General features: G+C 36.1%; 2 protein-coding genes across 2 annotated transcripts; one reads left to right on the top strand and one right to left on the bottom strand.

The window, feature by feature from the left end:
* Positions 1-12,300: 12,300 nt before the first annotated feature.
* tprkb (Tp53rk binding protein) lies at positions 12,301-13,556 on the bottom strand. Its single transcript, XM_067391124.1, has 4 exons — positions 13,321-13,556; positions 12,812-12,934; positions 12,533-12,709; positions 12,301-12,438 (listed from the first exon to the last, which is right to left on the bottom strand). Exons 1-4 carry the CDS (start codon positions 13,459-13,461, stop codon positions 12,352-12,354), a joined length of 528 nt encoding a protein of 175 aa, XP_067247225.1. The 5' UTR covers positions 13,462-13,556; the 3' UTR covers positions 12,301-12,351.
* A 325-nt stretch (positions 13,557-13,881) lies between these two features.
* On the top strand, positions 13,882-18,372 carry alg10 (ALG10 alpha-1,2-mannosyltransferase). Its single transcript, XM_067391123.1, has 3 exons — positions 13,882-14,239; positions 14,322-14,519; positions 16,717-18,372. The coding sequence occupies exons 1-3, from the start codon at positions 14,075-14,077 to the stop codon at positions 17,773-17,775; spliced, it is 1,422 nt and encodes a 473-aa protein (XP_067247224.1). The 5' UTR covers positions 13,882-14,074; the 3' UTR covers positions 17,776-18,372.
* The last annotated feature ends 4,889 nt before the right edge of the window (positions 18,373-23,261 follow it).

The following is a 23,261-nucleotide window of genomic DNA, read 5'->3' as shown; positions in this document are numbered from 1 at the left end:
TTTTCAATGCACAGCTGAGTTAGATCTTGAATGCACTCTAACGCAACAAGCTTATATGTTATTCTTCAATTGCACAACGTTGTATATCGTTTTATATTGCAATGCACAACTTAATGAGTTAGTTCTTGCATGCATTTCATTATAATGCATCTTCTATGCATGTTTATCTCATGTTTGCATAGACAACATATTGCATATATAACAAATTAATAAGTTGTGTGCAAAGCAATGCGATAGCACATATGTTATGTATTGTCGATTAAATGCATAGAGCATTAGAACTTCTTTTATCTCTTCAACTGCACACATATAAGCGCAGCACACTTTTCAAAACGCAGTCAGAATGAGTAAGTTCTTGAATGCAGTTCAACAAGTACATAGCTTCGTTGCACAACGATAGATCCGGTGAGCAATGCACCGCGAGAGCACATATTTTATTTCTAACATTTAACATGAATGTTAAATGAGTTAGATCTATTACAATGCAAATTTCTCATGTTACATGTTATATCTTCGATATACAAAGTTATATGTTATTTTTCAATGCAGTTAGTTCTTGTATACAATGCAATGAAACATGTGCATGAAACAAGTGCATAGCTCCTTCATGTGCCCAACGTTGGATCGTATATGCAATGCAATGCAATAGCACATATATTCTTAACGGAATGTGTTAGTTTTTGTATGCATTGCATAACAATCCTTCGTTGCACAACGATAGGTTCTGTGTATAACAGCACACTTCATTTCACAACCAAATTAGTTATATCCTCTATGCACTGTAATGCTTTAAAGCTCATACGTTACAAATTATGTCTTCGATATACAACGTTATTTGATCATTGCAATGCAATGAAACAACGCATATTTCATGTGTTACTCTTAAAATGCATATCTGAATAATTTAGTTCTTGTATGCAATGCAATGCAAAAGACGCAATTCTTCATTGCGTTATGTCTTCAGTCCAGAAAGGAATGTTAGCTATTTTATGCAAATACAACAACACATATGTTATCTGAACATTTTATAATGCATAAAAGAATAAGTTTAGTGACCGTGAATGCAAAGCAATGGCAGTAAATATGTGATGTGCCACTTCTTCAATGTACAAGCTATTTCTTGTATGCAATGCACGTTCTTTAATACACCACGTTAGTTCTTGAGTGCAATACAATGAAAATTTGATGTCATTCTCAAATACAAAATGGAATAAGGTTTTTTACACAACGCAATGAGAAATCAAATGTGCACTTCAATGCACTGCAACGCACATGCACAGACAGAGACAATTGGCTCCGAGATACGAGTGGACGTATCTGAGAGATAGCAGGTGAATGTGTGTAATATGTGTGTCTGATCTCAGACCGTTTCCCTACCATCCACCACAGTGACCACAGGGATATATTTCTGTACGTGTATATATGTTTAAACACTGTGGTATCAAATGTACAGACATGTTCTAATTTGTTACACTGTTAATTTAAGTTTATGTTATAAAATTTGATAGTTATAATATTTGATAATGTTTTTATTATTTTTTTATGTATTATATATGCTTTGGCAATATTGTATTATTTACAATCATGCCAATAAAGCAATTTTGAATTTAACTGAGTGCGTGTGTGTGCATGTAATATTTGAGAGAGAAAAAAGTCTACTGCAAATCACAACTCCAACCACTGTATGTACCAGTGGAGTTTTGCTGGCATCTAATGGGGAAAATTTGGTACGGCACCCAAACAAAATTCTACTGAAAGCTCATTTTTGAGATATAAACCTCAAATTTGAAACACAATTTATTTGTATGCCTAAGTTCATCATGTTTCATAGAATATTTACTGCAACAATAATCTGCCAAGGGTCTTCTTTAAAATGAGACCAAAGTGTCTTTTTCCTCTCAGTTTTTTCGAGCTCCACACATTGCATTATATACAAGAACTAATAGTATTAACATATTCTTGTTGTGCATAGAATCTCTAACACAGAAAACATTAACATTAGATACTCTTTCATTGCATTGTGATAACGTTTTTTGCTGTGGAAAGAACCTCTAGCACATACGATATGTTCTTTTTAATTGCATTGCAAATAAACAGTAATTTCAGTTGCAGGAAACATTCTCACTAATGGTTTTACATAAAATATTCTGAGATGTTCCTATTAACTAGAAGTAAACAAGCAAATAAACAAGTATTGTGCTTCTTGTGCTTCTAATGGAGCACAAGTATTTAAAATTCATTGAATGATGGCAGATTTATGGAAGCCCGTTTCCGCCACTAAAAAAAAAAAAAAAAAAACGCCACTTAAAAAAAAAAAAAAAAAAAGCCACTAAAAAAAAAAAAAAGATTAATTGCGACTTTTTATCTCAGAATTGCGAGTTATAAAGTCAGAATTCTGAGATATAAAGTCGCAATTGCGTGATATAAAGTCAGAATTCTGAGATATAAAGTCGCAATTGCGTGATAAAAAGTCAGAATTCTGAGATATAAAGTCGCAATTGCGTGATATAAAGTCAGAATTCTGAGATATAAAGTCGCAATTGCGTGATATAAAGTCAGAATTCTGAGATATAAAGTCGCAATTGCGTGATATAAAGTCAGAATTCTGAGATATAAAGTCGCAATTGCGAGTTATAAAGTCAGAATTCTGAGATATAAAGTCGCAATTGCGAGTTATAAAGTCAGAATTCTGAGATATAAAGTCGCAATTGCGAGTTATAAAGTCAGAATTCTGAGATATAAAGTCGCAATTGCGAGTTATAAAGTCAGAATTCTGAGATATAAAGTCGCAATTGCGAGTTATAAAGTCAGAATTCTGAGATAAAAAGTCGCAATTGCGAGTTATAAAGTTAGAATTCTGAGATATAAAGTCGCAATTGCGTGATATAAAGTCAGAATTCTGACTTTATTTCTCGCAATTGCGACTTTATATCTCAGAATTCTGACTTTTTCTCACTACTGTGAAACGTTATTTCTCACAGTTCTTACTTTGCTTGCGTTTCCTTTCATTGCGACTGACCATCAGGATTACTGCTTTGTTATTATTATACATTAAATAGAGGACATCATAAAGGATTATTTCTAGCGCCGATTTACCAATAAAGAAATATTGAATTTACTGGAGGAGACACATATAGATTAGTCTCCGGACATATGCATTACGCAGGAATATGCATATAGAATGTTTCCACGGTAACCTTGTACACAGCGTTTCAAGGAGAAAAAACAGCTTTTACTGCCATCTAGTGGGCTTAATACTAAAACAACCAATACCTATCATGTTTCATTAACTTTGCAACTCAAGGGTAGAAATAGAATCATGCAATTCTGCAAATTACAGTCGAGGTATTTGGACAATAAAAGTTGTTTTTAACAGAATGGATACACTAATGAATTTTACACGATAATAACAATATCATAATAATCATAAGAAGAAGAAGAATCAGCTGTGGCGGAGGCGCAATAAATCAGACAAAGCTGAAGTGGCACATTTTAATACATCCAACAGCTTCAGACTTCACTGCAGCACGTCTATCGTTGGATGCGCTGTTACAGACAGAGATACTGACCATCAGTTAATTGCGAGAAAAAAAGTCAGAATTCTGACTTTTTATCACGCAATTGCGACTTTATATCTCAGAATTCTGACTTTTTATCACGCAATTGCGACTTTATATCTCAGAATTCTGACTTTTTATCACGCAATTGCGACTTTATATCTCAGAATTCTGACTTTTTATCACGCAATTGCGACTTTATATCTCAGAATTCTGACTTTATAACTCGCAATTGCGACTTTATATCTCAGAATTCTGACTTTATAACTCGCAATTGCGACTTTATATCTCAGAATTCTGACTTTTTATCACGCAATTGCGACTTTATATCTCAGAATTCTGACTTTATAACTCGCAATTCTGAGATAAAAAGTCGCAATTAATCTTTTTTTTTTTTTTTTTTAGTGGCTTTTTTTTTTTTTTTTTTAAGTGGCGTTTTTTTTTTTTTTTAGTGGCGGAAACGGGCTTCCATACAGATTAGTGCCACCTGGTGGAAATAAATGAAGAAAATCATCTGCAATACCATGTTTTAACCACTAGGCCTAAATGACAATAGCATACATATATTTGAAAGAATTACAGGGCTGCGTAATTCTTTCAGATATAATTACTCATTATTATTACTTTTTTATTATATATTTAGACATTTCAAAGACTATTTGATAAAGTTTAATTTCATTTTGTTTGAAGTGTCTGTTTTTGCATTGTGATTGCAGTCAAATCTAAACACAAGCTCAAACACATAGAATATGTTCTTATTAATCGCATTAATTGCATAATTGCACCCTACCCTCCTCATTTAGAGTTTACACACAGGGTATTGGGGTTGGGGTTATAAGTGACCCCACTCTTTTACAGTGGATTGTATAAAAATACATTTAAATACAAATACATTTTAATAATACAAATGATATATCACTTTTTATTTACCTTTCTTACTTTTCATTTATGCTTTGTTTTGGGGGATATATTTCTGTACTTTTTACTGATTTACCACAAAATTACTTAGCTAGTTTTATGGAAAAGGAATGTTAATAATGATCTAAATTACAAATGAGTTGTTCTCCGATATTGATCTAGATGCCATCTTAGAGAAAAAACAGTAGTTATAGAAAAAAGTGTAGTGACCAGCAGAGGTCCCAATCAGTTCAGTTCAACATTATAAAATACATTACAATCAGTATTTTTGTCAAAGGTTAGAATTTGTTGTTGATGTTTGAGGTCTTTTGAAGTGTCTGGTTTTGCATTAAAGACATTTCCAGAAATGCTACATAACTTGCCACTAAAAACAAGACAATGGTATCCACATATTATTTACTTCAATAAACAACAACAACAAAAAACAAAACAAAACATTAGAATATAATAAACATTAGAAACATTAGAATTTTTGAATAGAAATTAATAAAAAATGTAAATACAATATTTTATATAATTATAATAAACAGCAATATCAACATTTAGAACATTTAATTCTCACCCTTCACATCTGTTCTGCATTTATGGCTGATTTTTATTGTGTGTGTGTATACTTGTACAATTGTAATTGCTATGTGCATCCACATTTGTCCCCACAAGGATAGTAAGTAAAACCTGAGATCACCAAGATTATTTGGACCAGCCAGTGCTCCCAAGAGGGAAATGGATTAATGAACATAGGTCATTAATCACTCACTACTTCACCCATGCCAGGACACTTGCAATCCTAAATGGTGCTTATTTGAAAATGTAAAAAAAAACAAAACAAAAATTGTGATGGGTCTGTAATGGGTGTAATAGCCTGGTGTTTAATAATTTGTGGAACTCTTGTTAACTCACAAAACTGTAAGGAAGAGATGATAATTTGGTGGATGATTTTAAACATTCGTTAATCATCTGTAGGTAGCGTAATTAATTTAATCATAACGATCGCCTGAGGGCGCTCTAAGACCATATATAATCTGTGAGCGTTTCTAACATTTTTTTTTTACTAAAAATATTAAATTCATGAAATAATGTACAATTGCTAATGTGTTTATTTTTTTGTTTGCAGCTTTTAATAGTAGCTATTTACTGATTTACCACAAAATTACTTAGCTAGTTTTATGGAAAAGGAATGTTAATAATGATCTAAATTACAAATGAGTTGTTCTCCGATATTGATCTAGATGCCATCTTAGAGAAAAAACAGTAGTTATAGAAAAAAGTGTAGTGACCAGCAGAGGTCCCAATCAGTTCAGTTCAACATTATAAAATACATTACAATCAGTATTTTTGTCAAAGGTTAGAATTTGTTGTTGATGTTTGAGGTCTTTTGAAGTGTCTGGTTTTGCATTAAAGACATACATTTCCAGAAATGCTACATAACTTGCCACTAAAAACAAGACGATGGTATCCACATATTATTTACTTCAATAAACAACAACAACAAAAAACAAAACAAAACATTAGAATATAATAAACATTAGAAACATTAGAATTTTTGAATAGAAATTAATAAAAAATGTAAATACAATATTTTATATAATTATAATAAACAGCAATATCAACATTCAGAACATTTAATTCTCACCCTTCACATCTGTTCTGCATTTATGGCTGATTTTTATTGTGTGTGTGTATACTTGTACAATTGTAATTGCTATGTGCATCCACATTTGTCCCCACAAGGATAGTAAGTAAAACCTGAGATCACCAAGATTATTTGGACCAGCCAGTGCTCCCAAGAGGGAAATGGATTAATGAACATAGGCCATTAATCACTCACTACTTCACCCATGCCAGGACACTTGCAATCCTAAATGGTGCTTATTTGAAAATGTAAAAAAAAAAAAAAAAAAAAAATTGTGATGGGTCTGTAATGGGTGTAATAGCCTGGTGTTTAATAATTTGTGGAACTCTTGTTAACTCACAAAACTGTAAGGAAGAGATGATAATTTGGTGGATGATTTTAAACATTCGTAATCATCTGTAGGTAGCGTAATTAATTTAATCATAACGATCGCCTGAGGGCGCTCTAAGACCATATATCATCTGTGAGCGTTTCTAACATTTTTTTTTACTAAAAATATTAAATTCATGAAATAATGTACAATTGTTAATGTGTTTATTTTTTTGTTTGCAGCTTTTAATAGTAGCTATTTACTGATTATTAACACAAATCAAGCATGACAAACCAATAGCTACATTTATGAAACCACAAAGCTGACACGGAAACAGGTCTATGTATACTTAAAAAATAAAGTGCTATTAATATTAATTAGTGTTAGAGTTATTAATATTAATTTACAAAGTAAGTTACATGTAAGAAGTCGTTTTATCAAAAAGTGTGAGAAAGCCGTTTCTGCGAAAGTTCCAGCTCTGCACGCACACAGACTTCAGCGTCCGAATTCACTCACTTAATTTCTTTCACTCCTTGCAGATATAGCAAAAGGAAATAGCAAAAGGAAAACTCCACAATAGTGTTTTCACAACTTTCAAAAAGAGGACAAAAATAGAGAGAGAGATTAATAACAGTAGTCAGAGGAGAGAAAGATGTCAGTTTTGCCATCACTCCCACTGCCGCTATATTAGAAAAAAATTCTCTTGGCTGGTGCTGGCTCCTCCTCATCACAGCTGTACTTGGTCCTGGTATGTCCTCAGGGATAGAGGCAATTAGGACAAGGAGTTGTTGGAATGCCTCTGTCCCAGCACCTCATGCTTGAGGACAAACCACAGTCAAGTTGCAGCAGTGGGTATTCCAGTCACTACTTCATCCATACCAGGACACTTGCAATCCTAAGGCAGAGCAAAATAAACATGGCCTGTTAACAACACAACAACAACAACAAAAAGCACAATCAATTTCAGCAAAGATGTGTCTATTAATTTGCATACTTTGTATTTTTGTTGTTGTTGTTGTTGTCATCCCAATTCTTTTTGGTCTGCAAGAGCCTGACCTTCCCCAGCAGGCCCACCTGGCTAGCACACTTCCCATAATGTTTACGTGTTAGGTCAGTAGGCGGAAAGTAGGGGGTCTTTAGTGGCTGTTCAAACGCACTTAACCACATGAGCACATTTAAATGAAAGGGTTTATACTCTCATTAATTACTCCCCAATTAGGAAGAACAGACATGCCAACTAGTTACTGACCTGATGCAGACACAAATCTGAAGCGGACTGATATTGTCTTGGTCAAGGTTTACCTAAAAATAAGAGGGGCACCATAAATCTGCCCAATCTGAGACCAGATGACCCACTTAGTATCATGAATATGTTTTCATGAATCCTTGTGCTATTTTTATATATCCTGCTCAGTTTATAACTTCAAATAGTCTAAAAAATCTGGAAAATATTTGTTGTAGATTTAATTTAATTCTTACTTAAGAACGCAATTACAGAGCTCACTTATTTAATTAGAGAGCTCTCTAATTCAATTCTTACTAGTAATAAGTAATTTACCTTTCTTACTAGTAGTAATTGAATTAGAGGGATCTTTAATAATAACTGTTACTAGAGAGAACTCTCTAATTTAATTCTTACTAGTAAAAATGCAATTTTGACGAGTAACTCTGAGAACATTTTAAGCTAAATAGGCTTGCCATAGTAAGAATGCAATTACAGAGCTTTACAACTTTATGGAGGTTGGAAAAAAAAATAGGGATAGACTGACAAGATATGACACCGATTGGCCAATAGGTGGTGCTACAGCTAACAAAAACGCAAAACTGCTCAAAACTCCTAGACCGTTTGTTGTAGGCTCAAGTGTCTTATATTGTTGGAATCTTCGACTCTCTTTTGCGAACTACTCCTAGGTTTTTCTCCCGACCAGAGCCAAACCAGTGCAGAAAGATTTTCTGGAATCTGAATATCAATAATTATAAAAAAAAATAAATAAATAAATTTTGATTCACGGTCGCTAAGGGATGCCAAACAACGGGCCACTTTTACTAAAATGGCTATAACTCTTGAAAGCAATGAGATATTTTCACCAAACTCAGTACAAAGTATGGACTCAATCTTTGGTCACAGTAAAAAAAATTATTGGACACTTGGTGGCGCTACAACATGAAAAAAAACCCCATGAAAACAGCTATAACTGCGCAACTGTTAGTCCGATTGACTTTTGGCATGCAGTGTTTTGGTCCAAGGGGCTCAAAAAACATGGCCACCATCGGCCAATGAATTATCAAGTAAATGTTTTCTTATCTTTCTACAAGGGTATTGTACGACCAGGCTCTCAGTCTTCGTTATTTGTTCTATGTATATTGAGTATTTTACTCCATGTCAGCCAGGTTCAGCCATAGGTGGCGCTTCTAGACCACTAAAGTGGACATCACTTGACCTCCGTCGCCCAGAGGGCGAGGTCGGTTGCAGTGCGTGCCTCCTGCATAAGTCCCTGGTCAGCACTGCCCTCGTGCAGCTGTTTTAGTAACTTGGCCTGATCTGTAGGATGGCTCCTGACCCGCAGCTCTGTAAACCTTGCCCACGAGTGTGGACAAGAACTTACAGGCCTTGAACAGGTGCTTGGGATCACCACGCCAGGAGGAGGCACTCTGTGGACACAGCTGCACTGCAACAGAGCGCTCCACTGGGGGCTTGTCCACTCTACCATCGAGGGCAGTGAAGGGGGAGGTAGCCCCAGAACAGTTTTGGGCAGTTAAAGGTGCCTTCCATGAACTGGAGACTTCCTCTTCCAGGAAGAATGGGACCGGTGGGGGGTGCTGACGATCAGTGTATGTAGCTCCCAGAATCCAAACATCTAGCCTCAAGTGCTCTGGACACGGTGGAGGGTTACACGTGAGCCCGATGCTCTCAGCTTCCCGGGCAAGCATGGCCATCAGCTCTGGATCAGACTCGGGCAATGCTGTAGTCCCAGAGAGAGGCAACACAGCTGAATCCTCATATCCAGAGGACTTAAGCCCACCTTGTGATGTGGCGATCGATATCTCATCATCCGCCGGAGCCCCAAAAGAAACACTGTGTCTTTGCAGAGAAGGACCAGCAATCTCCCTCAGAAGCTCCACAGCTTGCAATGCGAGAGAGGGGGGTGTGGCCTGAGGAATATTCGTCAGGGAAGCCCACACCATCACTCTCAGATCACCCTGGCCTTCAGCCGAAGTAGTCTTCTCATGAGAAGAGGAAATATATCGAGGTATGGCAGAGGGGACTCTACCTCTTTGCTTGAGTCCTGATCACAGCATCACGAAGGTCGTCTTCCCGCAATGTTTCAGTTTCAGCATCCTCTTTCAAGCTGCTATGTACACATGGTCTTCCTCAACATTAGAGTTCAATGCAAGGATCCAACTCTAAAACTAACTTAAATGATCAGCAGGCACTTTCAAGTAATAATCAAGGTATGTTTGTCTTAACAAGCTACTGGTGGAGGTTTCATTCTGTTTTCCTTCTATCTGTACCTTTTGGCTTCAGTCTTCATAAATACTTCTCTTATCTTCTCGTCTGAATTGGTCTATTGTGGCCTTTCATGACTTTTGTTTCACTGCCAAGTAAGGCCTTTTCTGTATCTTTGCCTATCTTGGTCCCTACACATCACATGGCCTATCAGGACCCCACACATCACATGACAGCCTATTGAGCCCTACACATCACACGGCTTATAGGGGCTCTTAAAGGCTCGTTGAAGTGTCTTGGCATGCTCAGCATTATTCAATGTGTTGACGTAATTTCAACTGAAACAGGGCGATATATCGAACAGCCCGCCGATTTTTTAAAATAGCCAATAAGTGTTTCGTTTATGTTACAGCTCGGCCAGAGCCATTAGACTCTGTAAAACCTCAGTTTCCTTCTAACCGTTTCTCCTCGTTAATATACAGCATTCTGTGCAGAATTCAAATGGGTCCAATCCCTTTTGTGGTCTGTGCCGACTCGCAATGCACGTGTCTCTGGACCTGCCCGCGTTACGGTGGATAATCCTATGTGACACTAACGCAAAAACGGATTTCATTTGCGTCAAAGGAAAGCATATTTACACTGTCTGAATCATTCCCTATTCTCTATAGTGGACTATGTGCCATTCACCATGTAGAAACTAGTAAATGACCGATTTCGAGTGTAGAAGGAGGCGAGACTTCAGATTCTAGAGAGCATTTGATTGGACAGAAGATTTGATGAGAAGCTGAAGTGTGATGTCATGTCATGAAAATCTGAGATCCATTTTAATGGAAGTGAGAGACTGTTAGTTTTGAATTATTATATCTCCTAAATGTGAATTTTGTCTTTGTTTTAGAACACACCAGCTTATTCATAATCTTAAGGCTAACATATTCATACTAAAAGCTAAAAAACTTAAATTTTGATTTCAGGGGGACTTTAACATCACATGGCCTATTGGGGGCTTACACATCACAATACCTATCCTTGTTATTTTTAGGAATTCCAATTAAGAGAAGCCTTAACTGGTGGGTATCAATTCAAATTTATTTTTGGGGCTAGGCTCAGGTTAATCTGCATCCCCCAGGATTGGGACTCAGGACGGGGACTATGCCAAATAAATTTTCTATACAACTAGACATGAATCATTGTAACTCACTAACATTTGTTTATACTTTATGGAATAAATATCATGTAAACATTCATCTGCCCAGTCTTTCTGGTAGAACTACAATAACCATCATGTTCACACAGCTCACATAACGCCTCTGCACTTACTCCCGGTATCTCTCAACACTGGGAGGTGTCAGTCAATAAATGGGAAAACAAAGTAACTTGCAAATTTGTGATATTTTGTTGTAAATTAAAAAAGTAATGTTACTTTACTCATTACTTGTAAAAAGTAATCTGATTATGTAACTCACAACCCCTGGAATGTTGTTATACAATAAAACATATAGTGACCTTGGGCTCCAGAAAATCACTGTATGGAAAACAGCTACATTTTTACTTTTGTGTCCACAAATGTATTAAATGATTCAGTGTTAGAAAGACATGAGGGTAAGAAAATTATGACGTTTTCATTTTTGGGTAACAATTTTTTTGTCAACTCTATGAATTTTCAACTAGCCACAATCGATTGTTTTTATGAATAAATACGTTAATTATCATTTCATTGCAAAACACTAAAAAATATACAATACCCAATAAATAATGTACCTGTTAGATATGAAAACACTGCCCAGTGGTCAACATGAAAAATCTATCCTTTTCAATAGCATAAAATATGAGCTTTAAATCACATCCTTTCTGCTTTATCTGTCAATTTATCTGTTGTTAAATCTCTTTTTAACATTAGTAACATTATTAATGTTGACTACAGTATCTTTTTGCAAATTTCACATACTCGGAGGTATGAAATAAGAGTATTTAAAATGTTTATATGAAAAAACGTATCAGAAGACACCTTGATTGAAAGTGAAAATTTAGCTTTTTCATTTAAAGTAAACATGTGTATTAATATACCATATGCATATATTATAAAGGAATTGATTCTTGTTAATGTACAATTGACATATCAAGGTATAAATACAAATCCTTAATATCTTGTGACAATGAATGTTATTGTTATTGGCTCTGAATGAATGTTATTGGCTCTGTGATTGGTTGCTTGTGTTCCTCTATTGTAAGTCACTTTGGATAAAATTACTTGCATACATGTAAATCATACAATTTAAATGAGCCCGTTTTTTCTCAGACCCCCGTTTTAGATAAATCTCAGTTTATATTTTAAAACAGCTCAAACAGACAGACAGAGACAGACAGAAGCACACACACAGTGTAGAAAGTAGAGATACAGCAAAATAACCAATTAACTTCAAAATTATTTATTAAAACACACACACATATATAGGCTTTTGTTGACAGATTAACACCTATATATTATCTATGCAACATCTTTAGTGGCCATCCTGCAAACAACAGCGTCCAAAAGGCTGCCACACTTTTCCTCCTGCGGTGCGACTTTGTAGAGCTGTAATGACAGATATATGTACTTTTAAACAAGTGCAATAAACAAGATCCATCTTAAATTGTTCTACATCAGTACTGTCTAAAAGGAGACAAACCTTTTTAATTTTTGCAGCATCAGTCAAATCAGACACTTGATCAACAGCAATCTGTTGTCCGTCCACCTTTGAGATGATGTCATCGATGTTCAGGGTCTCTTCTTTATTGTGTACTAACACAATATGAACCGCACTGTCACTGTCTGAGATCCCGAACCTTTTGAATGCTTCAGATATCTGCCAAACAATAAAATTCCAATGAAATGTTTGTTAAAACTGTACACTGTAAACCAAATAAAGGAAGTGTCAGCTATGTTCCTGTACTGAAACGTCACTTACGTTGTTTGTGGGTGAAAGATTAAAAATGATTTCCGAATAAAGGCTCCGGGTTTTCATTTTCCCAATTTTATGTAGGTGGACTGCTTTATTTGCTGCCACCAGGATCTGGAACGCATCCACAACCTTTATAGAGAACAAGAATAGTAAATAGAGAATAGTAAATAAACAGAAAATCTCAAACAATGATAACTGCAGAGCAATCACTTACCACATAATAATATCATGGTGGTACTATAGTAACCATGGTAATGTTGGGAAACGGTGATACCACCCAAAACATGGTCGGTCGGTCGGTCGGTCGGTCGGTCGGTCTGTCTGTCTGTCTGTCTGTCTGTCTGTCTGTCTGTCTGTCTGTCTGTCTGTCTGTCTATCTATCTATCAACAGCTTTGCTATGATATGATATCATTCAAAACATGGCATTCACATGTGAACTATGGATATCATGGTGATTTTCTGCAAAGTTTAAAATCCTAAAAATGTTTGTACATTATTACTTACGTGCTCTTACCATTGATGGATTGATCAAGGCGCCTTTTATTTCTCCATTCACTGCCATTTTCCTCAACTCCGTCGCATTTTTCACATCTTTGAAGAGCAGTTGAGTCACTGTGTATACAGGAAACAGTTCTAAATCGTGTGTAAGTTGCATTATTAATAATTGAATGCCTTTAGTACATCAACTTTATCTAGACAGCACGCGCTACTCAATGTGCCCACGGACGGAATAATAATAATGCGACACCGTCATTTGCTGCTGGGAATGTTCCGACTTGACAAATTTCAGATCGATATCATTGCGCAGGTGATATTAATATATGATGTGATATGAATTTGCGTGCCAAAGCACTTATCTTTGCAAATAATATATTTTACATAAACAGTTATACTTACCAGAGAACAAGTTATTCCGATTTATTATAAGAAATTAAATAATAAACAATATCATAGTATAGGTGATGTACATATTAAAACATTTCAACATCATTACGAAAGATTTATTATTATTTGAATAATCTATGACAACATCTGGGTTGGAACTAATTATTCACGCTTCCGGTTTTCACACGGACTGTAGTATGTGACGCACCAGTAAGCTGTCAAAAACCAAAACTTAAAAATGCGTTTTTTGCGTATATTTGCAAATTTTTGAAACTCTGGAAGAAGATCGATTACAAGGAATAAATGCATCGCATACTATCTTAATCATCACTAATTTCAATAAGTGTAATAAAAGATCGAGTTTGTTTGTTTTTTTAACAAGGATGGAGCGATTTGAGGTTTATATCTTCACAGCTCTGTGCAGCATTAACTTTCTCATATCCTGCCTTCTGTTCTCCAAAATCACACGGGAGCAGAGAGATCCGTACATGGATGAGATTTTCCATGTACCTCAAGCGCAGAAGTACTGTGATGGGAAGTTTAATGAGGTAATGAAGGTTAACAATGATGGTTGCATCTCTCAGTCTGTGAATGTGTTTGGTCATTAATGCCCATGTGTCCTTTCCTAAGTGGGATCCGATGATTACCACTCTTCCTGGGTTGTATCTGGCATCAGTGGGTCTGATCAGGCCGGTGGTTTGGCTGTCGGATATGAAGGGAAGGGTGGTTTGCTCTACTGCCATGCTGAGATTCATCAATCTGCTCTTTAATAGTGGGAATCTGTACATCATTTATCTGATCACCTGCAGACTGCACATGAAAGATAAGGTGTCTGATTTTTTTTAAAATCTAATTTTTCATTTGTTTAATGGTGATTCTTCATCTAATTTTTCATTCGTTTAATGGTGATTCTTCAATTAGGTGCACATAACTTATTTTTTATTGAATAGGGTTCCTTTTGTTAACATTAGTTAACATGAACGAACAATGACAAATACTTCTAAATTATTTATTAATGCTAATTTCAGTATTTACTAATATATTATTAAAATCAAATCTGTTATTATTATTTAATGGACCTAAGCTAACATGAACTAACAATAAACAGATGCATTTTTGTTAACTAATATTAATACTGTCACAAATGTATTGCTCAGTGGTTAGTTAGATCAGCATGTTATTTAACTAATGATTGTTCACCCAAAAATGAAAAGGAAAAAAAAAAAAGAAAAAAAAAAGAGAAAAATTCCTACAGGTTTGGCAAATACTCTTTATTATAAACATATCAGAAGCTTTATAATAACTTTACAATATTTAAAAAATATAATAAACTGTCCTGTATAACCAAAACCATAACCCTAACCAAACATAAATGCTATTGGAAAACTCAGTTGTTTTCTAAAATGCTTGGCATCAAGGTAACAAGAGGATTTTTTTTTCTAATAAAAAGTTGAATTTTCTTGATTTTAAAACTGTATATAAATGTATTATTGATGTATTATTGATTAGGGTGAAGATACACAAAATACACTAACATTTAACCTTTTGACTCTTACAAACTTTTAAAATTAGAGATATAAAAAGTTTGAGGATATAATTTATCGTACAAAATTATATTTATTATTATTTTATTCTTTTCTTCAAAATCTTGCTAGAAGACAGGAGACAAACATTTCTATAAATATAATAGTATTTTTTTTTAATAGTAAATACAGTATGAAACTGTGACCAGTATATGCAAAACTCACAATTGTTGAGTATGGAGTAAAATTTATTATTTTCATCATGAACATGAATTAAGTTTGTGTTAAATATGATAAACCACCATAATCAAATATACACTCTATTGGAAAACTAAGTCTAAAAACAGTTGCAAAATGGCAATGGCAGTAAATCAGGGGAACAGTGAGACTATGATATTGAACAAAATACAAATTGCCATTGAACTGATTCTTTAAAAAATAGAATTTCCCTGAATTTAAAACTGTTTATGCATGCTTAGGAGGCACAAAATAAAGAAACACTGAACAAATTTAATGTTTCGACACTCTTAAAGGTGCTAAAGAGGATCTTTTCGTCGACTGAGAAACCAAAGACTGTTACTGAGTTTTTGAAATGAGCGCATGCGTAAGAACAACCCCCCCTGCTTTCGTGGGAACGCCTCCCAAAACTCGTGCACGAGTATTGGAACAGGAGTGTTTACCTCCGGCATTCGCTGTATCGTGTTAGTGGATTCATTATGTCGGACTCACCGCAGGTAACTCATCATCTGCAGTTGTTACTCCTGTCTCCAGACAAAAACATCACATGCGGCGCCTGTGGAGTGTGGAAAGTTACTGGAGCGCGCAGCCGCGCTCGTCTCTCACAAGGAACATCATGGCAGTTATTGACAAGCCAGAGGGCCAATCCGCGCACGTCTCTCACAATATACGTCACGGCAGTGATTGACAAGCCAGAGGGCCAATCGATTGGCTGATGTTGTTAAGGCCCAACCTCATGCACAGATGATGTATATTAATATTATTCCTTCAAGTGCACCTAATAAATAGTCTTTTATCAGTTAGTAAAGACAGTTTCAAGTAATATTGCAAAAATGTATACAACAAAACATCCTCTTTAGCACCTTTAACACTTTCTTTAAAATCAGGACAGGAGACAGAGTTTTCGATAAATATAATAATAATTTCATTAACATTAAATGCAGGCTAACTAGATTTTGTCATTATCTAAAGAAACCATTGGTGATACTTGCATATGCAAACCTCACAGTTGAATTGTTGGGTGTTGCCAAGGTGTATAGTGTCAGTAGTTTGTTGGGTTGCAGTCTATTTTTAGCTTGTTTTATTGTCCACCAGGTGAAAATTGTAAATCTGATTGCTTAGATAGTAATAACTTCAACATAGGCACCTAGCAACCACACAAACCACCTGAGCAACATCATAGCCTTAATTAGGCTATAATTATGCTGAATGATGCCTTCAGATTGAATGTGTAATACTATTGTCATATTTCATTCTCTCTCTAGTCCCGTTCTGCCTCTCGTAGAATGTTCTCTGCCCTGGTTCTGTCCACATTCCCTGTGCTGTACTTCTTCACGTTCCTGTATTACACTGATGCTGGCTCCACATTCTTCACCCTCTTCATGTACCTCATGGCGCTGTACGGCTGCCACAAAGCCGCGGCGCTTCTCGGTGTCTGTGCCGTCCTCTTCCGCCAGACGAACATCATCTGGGTGGCGTTCTGTGCTGGCACTGTGGTGGCTCAAAAAATGGACGAGACCTGGCGAACTGAACAGTCGAAGAAGCGAGATGAAAAATCCTCTTCTCAGGTCCCTCTAACCATCAATGGGGTGATGAGAGTGATACGTTTCCTGTTGGAATTCCTCAAAACACCCAACAATATAAAAGCAGTGTTCTTGTCGACATGGTCGTACATTGCCGTAGCTGTTGCTTTTGTGGTTTTTATAGTTTTGAATGATGGAATTGTGGTTGGAGATCGTAGTAGTCACGAAGCATGTCTGAACTTCCCTCAGGTTTTCTATTTCCTCTCATTTACTCTCATATTTTCTTTTCCTACCTCAATGAGTTACCAAAGGGTAGTCAGGTTTCTACAGTCTTTACGAAAGCAACCCTTGATTTATGCCATTCTGACAATGTCCTTCATGTTTTTAGTCTGGAAATTTACATATGTTCACAAATACCTGCTCGCAGACAACCGACACTTTCCATTCTATGTATGGAAAAGGATTTTCCAGAGACATGACCTTGTCCGTTTCCTTTTAGGCCCTGGATATGTGTTTGCAGCATGGAACTTTCTAGATACTTTGAGGTCCAAATCACTGTTCTGGTGTCTGGTGTTCTGCACTTGTCTCGTGGCGGCAACCGTTCCGCAGAAACTCCTGGAATTTCGATATTTCATCCTCCCGTATCTGTTTTATCGCGTTCACGTCCCTCTGCCATCTTTACCCAGACTGCTGCTTGAGTTTAGCTTCTATACTGCAGTTAATGCAGCTACAGTTTATATATTCATCTATAAAACATTTCAGTGGCCCGACAGTACGGCTGCGCAGAGATTCATGTGGTGACTTGACCTGAATAATGAATTAAAGCTGATATTTTCACATTTGTTTTAGTTTACTTTGTATACTATACATAATACATACAATATATAAATAAATGCAGAGTAGTGTTGGATGAAACCATCCTTCTACCAACCCATTCGGAATTTAGTTTTGTTGTAATTTCACCTCATATGAAGTACAAGCATATGTTTACACTTGTCATTCATATTGTGTTTGTTTTAAATCCTGTTTGAGTTAATTGAATTAGGATAATCATTATGATGGCCATTGTTAATTGATATTGTTGTGTAATTTTGTATTACCTTATTTTTTTCTTTTTTCTTATTTTATTATCGAACCTTGTTTTTTTTTATTTGTATGGTAGACATCAGTTTTCTCTTGTTATTTCGAATGCTAATTTTTCACAGGTTGATGTCTGTGTTTTCCAAGTTCTTTTGTTGGTCTTTCCTCTCATTCTTTTTTGGGGTATTAAATTTGTTTTTATACGGAAACATGAGTGAACATTTTTATTATCTCTGTACTTCAAGTGTTTTGTAAACTACCCTGAGCTGTCAATGACTAGTTCAGTAAAGTTGAGCAAATGCCTTTATTTATTCTACATTACAAGCCTTGTGTTTTCCACTATGGAGGACCAGGAGTGACACTTAAAAATAAAACGAAGAATCAATTAATTAATTTAATAATTTAAACATAAAAATGTATATAAATGAATCACTTTTTATGTGGGCAAATTAATATTAATGTTTAAAGTTGTTTATTTAATTCCTGTTTTTAAATATAGTTTAATAAAACATTAAATTTTAAAAATCTTTTTTTAATGTGTAAATAGACAAATTTAAAACGGATTATTTAATTCATTTTTTAAAACGTAGATCAATAAAACAATAAAAAGTTCATTAGTGGTCTGTGTATCTTTTGGTCATTCGTGTTTTGATTTAAGAATGAAATCGGAAAATGAAAATCGGCACCTTTTTCGTTTTTCATTTTTTTCAAACAAAACGAAAAACAAGAATTCGGCTTGATTTTTCGTTTTTCGTTCAGGGGTAGAAAATGATAGCCTGACTACGTCAGACTTCCTACTTCCGCTCAATTTCATTTCGCTTCTGTACTCAGTCAGAGCTTTCTGTTTACCACCGGTCTGGAAACAGCCGGGCCAATCAACGAACAGAGGGCGGGCTGAGAGCCGTGACGTAGATGCTAAGCGCCGAGTTTTACATTGTAGGTTAGAGAAATCGAAAACCGAAACGACCGCGGAAATGGGAAACGAGACACGGGATGCAATTCGCTCTGTTATGGAGAACATTCAACTCTTTTTCAAACTGAAGCCAGAACAAGAAGAGTGTTTGATAAACATTTGTTTTATCATGTGTTTACAACAGGTTTACAGTGGAAGTTCAATCATAGATTTGAGTTCTATGCATGATGTCTGTGCTTCGATGCGGCTGTACAGGCCAGGCACATAACATACGTCATAACTAAACGTATCTGATTGGCTTACGGGTAACCAATGATTTTAAACTTCAGACAAGCGCCCCCTGGCGAGAGAGAAAACACTTCTCTATTATGCCATTCCAGACTCTGTCTACGAAGCAAAGTGAAGTAGCAGAGTCTGGTATTACCAGGCTAAGAAAATGAATAAACAACTTGAATATTTGATCTCAACATGTGGGCGGGAATGAAACGCCCCTTTCCGCTGATTGGTCAACCAAACATTAAACTGCCGTCATCAGTTCTTCCGCTGTTCAGAGCAGCAAAATAATAGTCCTTCTCTGCGATGGATTCAACGCGTTTATTGCAACTATATAATCACTTTTAAATGTACATTTAATCTTAATCTCTATCTCTCAAACAGCCAGACTAACGAATGACTTGAGACACAAATCGAGGCAGAGCCTGTAGAGGCTTTCTTCTGTGTGTCCATAAAAACGCGTGTTTATCTCAGAAATATTATCTCAGATATAATAATTTACTTCGCACCTGCACTCACAACTACCTAATAGCAATACCTTTGGCACACTGCCTGTTTTATTATTGCTGACCACCATCGTAGTTAATGTTCACAGCACATCTATTATAGTTCTATTATGATTTTTATTTAGTCAACAGATGGATATCATAATGCCATTATCTAATGTTTCAGTGATTGACTTTAGTGAAATATGAATTTGACATAACTTGTTGAGTTATGTGTCTATTATCATAGATGGCCTCATGAAGCATTGAAGCTTTGCAGCCAAGTGGTTCACAAAAGGGTTCATTTCTCGAGGCTTCATTTGCTCACAATACCACCTGGTGGTCAAAGAGTGTAAAACAAGTAGACACATTAAGGATGACTTGATGTAATCTGATCCGTATTTGTGCTTTTTTCTCGATTATTTTATACAATTATAAAATATGGCTTGCTGCATTATATTCGAGACTGATGTGTGGATATATTATATAGATAGATAGCTCCTTTGACTGTCACGTCGAGCTAGGCGGGCGTGGTTTCAGCAACCAGTCACATCAGCTCAAACCACCTCCTCGCCTCTTTACCCATTTTCAGTTATCCGTGAGTGACGTGCGGTGACGCGCAGCTAAGATGGCAGCGGCCTCATTTTCGCTTCAAAAATGCTCTTCAGAACCTATGGTTGACGTCACGGACACTACATCCATATTTTTTGGATCTATGGACTGATACACTCGTCTATGGATCTGATACACTTTATTTTGCAGCAGTTATGGCTTAGAAATAACAGTGAAGAAAAAAACACACATTTCCACAAAGACTTAAATATTTATTTGAATGTAATGTGTATTTTCTGGTTGTATATAATGACGATTGTATGACATAACTGTGTAATAAACGTATTGGCTTTAAAGCTGCAGTAGGTAACTTTTGTAAAAATGTATTTTTTACATATTTGTTAAACCTGTCATTAGGGCTGCACGATTAATCCCATGAGATTGTCATGCGTGTTTCATCAGTAAAGCCGGTTCTGTGATTAGCGGTAAATGTACGGCTTTCAAATGGAACGGCACAAAGCCGTAGTTCGCGGACAAGCTCCTCAATATCGTGTTCATAATCGAAGGCGATTCATCTGCGATTATGAACGCGATATTGCGTAGCTTGTCCGCGAACTACGGCTCTGTATATTAAGTGCCGTTCCATTTGAAAGCAGGTGATGGACATTTACCGCTAATCACAGAACCGGCTTTAATGATGAGACACGCATGACAAACACATGCGATTAATCGTGCATATTCTACTGTCATTATGTCCTGACAGTAGAATATGACAGATAATCTGTGAAAAAATCAAGCTCCTCTGGCTCCTCCCAGTGGTCCTATTGCCATTTGCAGAAATACACCGCTCCCAGTAAGAAACAACTAATCAGAGCCAGGAGGAGTGTCTTAGCAGTGTCAATCAAGCTCACTTGCGCGCTGATCACACTCCTCTCATGCACAGCGCGACGCGTACAGGGTCAATCAAGCTCGCTGCGCGCTGATAACACTCCTCTCATGCACAGCGCGTACAGGCGTTCAAATTCAAGATTACCAGTGTGCCGCAGCTTTGCTTATGGTGGACAAACAATCCAAACTGCCAATTCCTCGAGTGGCCTGCTCATAAAATAAAAACGGGTAAACGGAAAAAGACAGATGACGATGATAAAAAAGCCAAAAATAAAGAATTAGATAGAGCCCGAAAAAAACACAAGGGTAAATATCGGAGCGGCTTTTCCGAGGTGGAGGGAGCTACATGTCCTGAAAGGATTAAAAACCGATGCAGAGTTAGCCACATTTCTGCTTGACAAGTAGGCCTAAGTATCCCTGCTTGATTTGTTTCATTTTTTAAGAACTAAGATAATTTCAAAACAGGCCTGACAAATTATGTATGGCATGCTCCGAAGCCTTGGCACAGACTGTAACATCACTAGTGTAGGGGTCAAAAAAAAAAACCCCTCTTCTTTTGGAACGCACTTCTGCGTCATCTTAACGAGACAATCAAGGAGGAGTAGATTGTGCAAGCTGCGCTTGGCAATGGCATTTGTTTAGCGTTAGTTTATTTATTTTAGGTCTATCGGATGTAGGCTATATTGTGTCTATTTTCTATGTATTTTAAACTATTTTTGGACTGATAAAGGGAGATGTAAAGTATTTTTGTTGAAGTACAATGTCGTTTTTACCATAATAATTTACCAAATCTAACTATAAATATTACAGTAGTATAGAAAAATACGATACATAGGTAAAATCGAACTCCTATAACCTCCTGTACCCATTCTGTGACGTCAAAGAACTGTAAGAACATTAAATAATAAAACATTTATCCATCCCATCTCACAGCCTTTTAATCTAATTGTGTCTTTATAATAATAATAATAATAATAATAATTAGGCTATTATTAATATGCCTATTAAACATGAATAAAATGATGAACAAAATTAAGTTTTTGTCTAGGCTATATCAGTGAATTGATTTTTTGAAAAAAATTTTTTTAGCTTAAATATTCGTTTATACGGAGCCCCTAAAACAAAAATGCGCACGAGATACTTTTGCGTGCGCACAAGAAACTTATGTCGTGCGCACGCGTTACAATTTCCGATTTGTGTATACTATAACCTATTTCATTTGTGCGTCACTGCCTATGAAGAAAACCAGAGTATGCACATGAGCTAATAAAGATCATGAAAATTAAAGAGAAAAGGGGAGTGGATGCACATGCACATGAACTAATACAGCTGTATTTGCTCAAAATCTGGCTTTCTTAGACCAGTTCATCTAGGATGAATCCAGCTTATTATTCGTTTTAATAACACATGCCTTCCTTTATATCTAAAGTCCTTTATGTCAATGGCTCTGCTCGCAATAAGCGCTGTTAGAAGAACTGAATAAAGAAAATAAGCATTTCTCTTTTTTATTTGCAGCGCGTTTCACTATTTGTAAGGGGTTGTGGAGTTTGCAGCGCATGTGTTGTCAAACTGATGAAGATGTTTTGTTTTCTTTATTTGCAGCGCGTTTCACTATTTGTAAGTGTTGTGGAGTTTGCAGCGCATGTGTTGTCAAACTGATGAAGATGTTTTCTTTATTTGCAGCGCGTTTGTCTATTTGTAAGTGTTGTGGAGTTTGCAGCGCGTGTGTTGTCAAACTGATGAAGATTTTTCTTTATTTGCAGCGCGTTTCACTATTTGTAAGTGTTGTGGAGTTTGCAGCGCGTGTGTTGTCAAACTGATGAAGATGTTTTCTTTATTTGCAGCGCGTTGAGCTCTCTCGGCCACCGTAGGGATAAGGCACAACTTTTATATATTGTGGCATGAAGCAGGGAGAGGCAGAGAGCAATGGAACATGACATGCTGAGCATCTGATATCTCCAGAGTGTGCCAACATTGAGGAAGCTAGAAGAAACTATGAACTGAGTCTAGCTATAGAAACCTGAGTTGAATCAATACTCCTATCCCTATCATATAACTGTGTTATGAGACAACTAAACAGGAGGAAGAAATGGCTG

Source organism: Chanodichthys erythropterus, chromosome 8 (genome assembly GCF_024489055.1).
Source record: "Chanodichthys erythropterus isolate Z2021 chromosome 8, ASM2448905v1, whole genome shotgun sequence".
NCBI classification, from domain to species: Eukaryota; Metazoa; Chordata; class Actinopteri; order Cypriniformes; family Xenocyprididae; genus Chanodichthys; species Chanodichthys erythropterus.
This window is presented reverse-complemented; position numbering and strand designations above follow the sequence as displayed.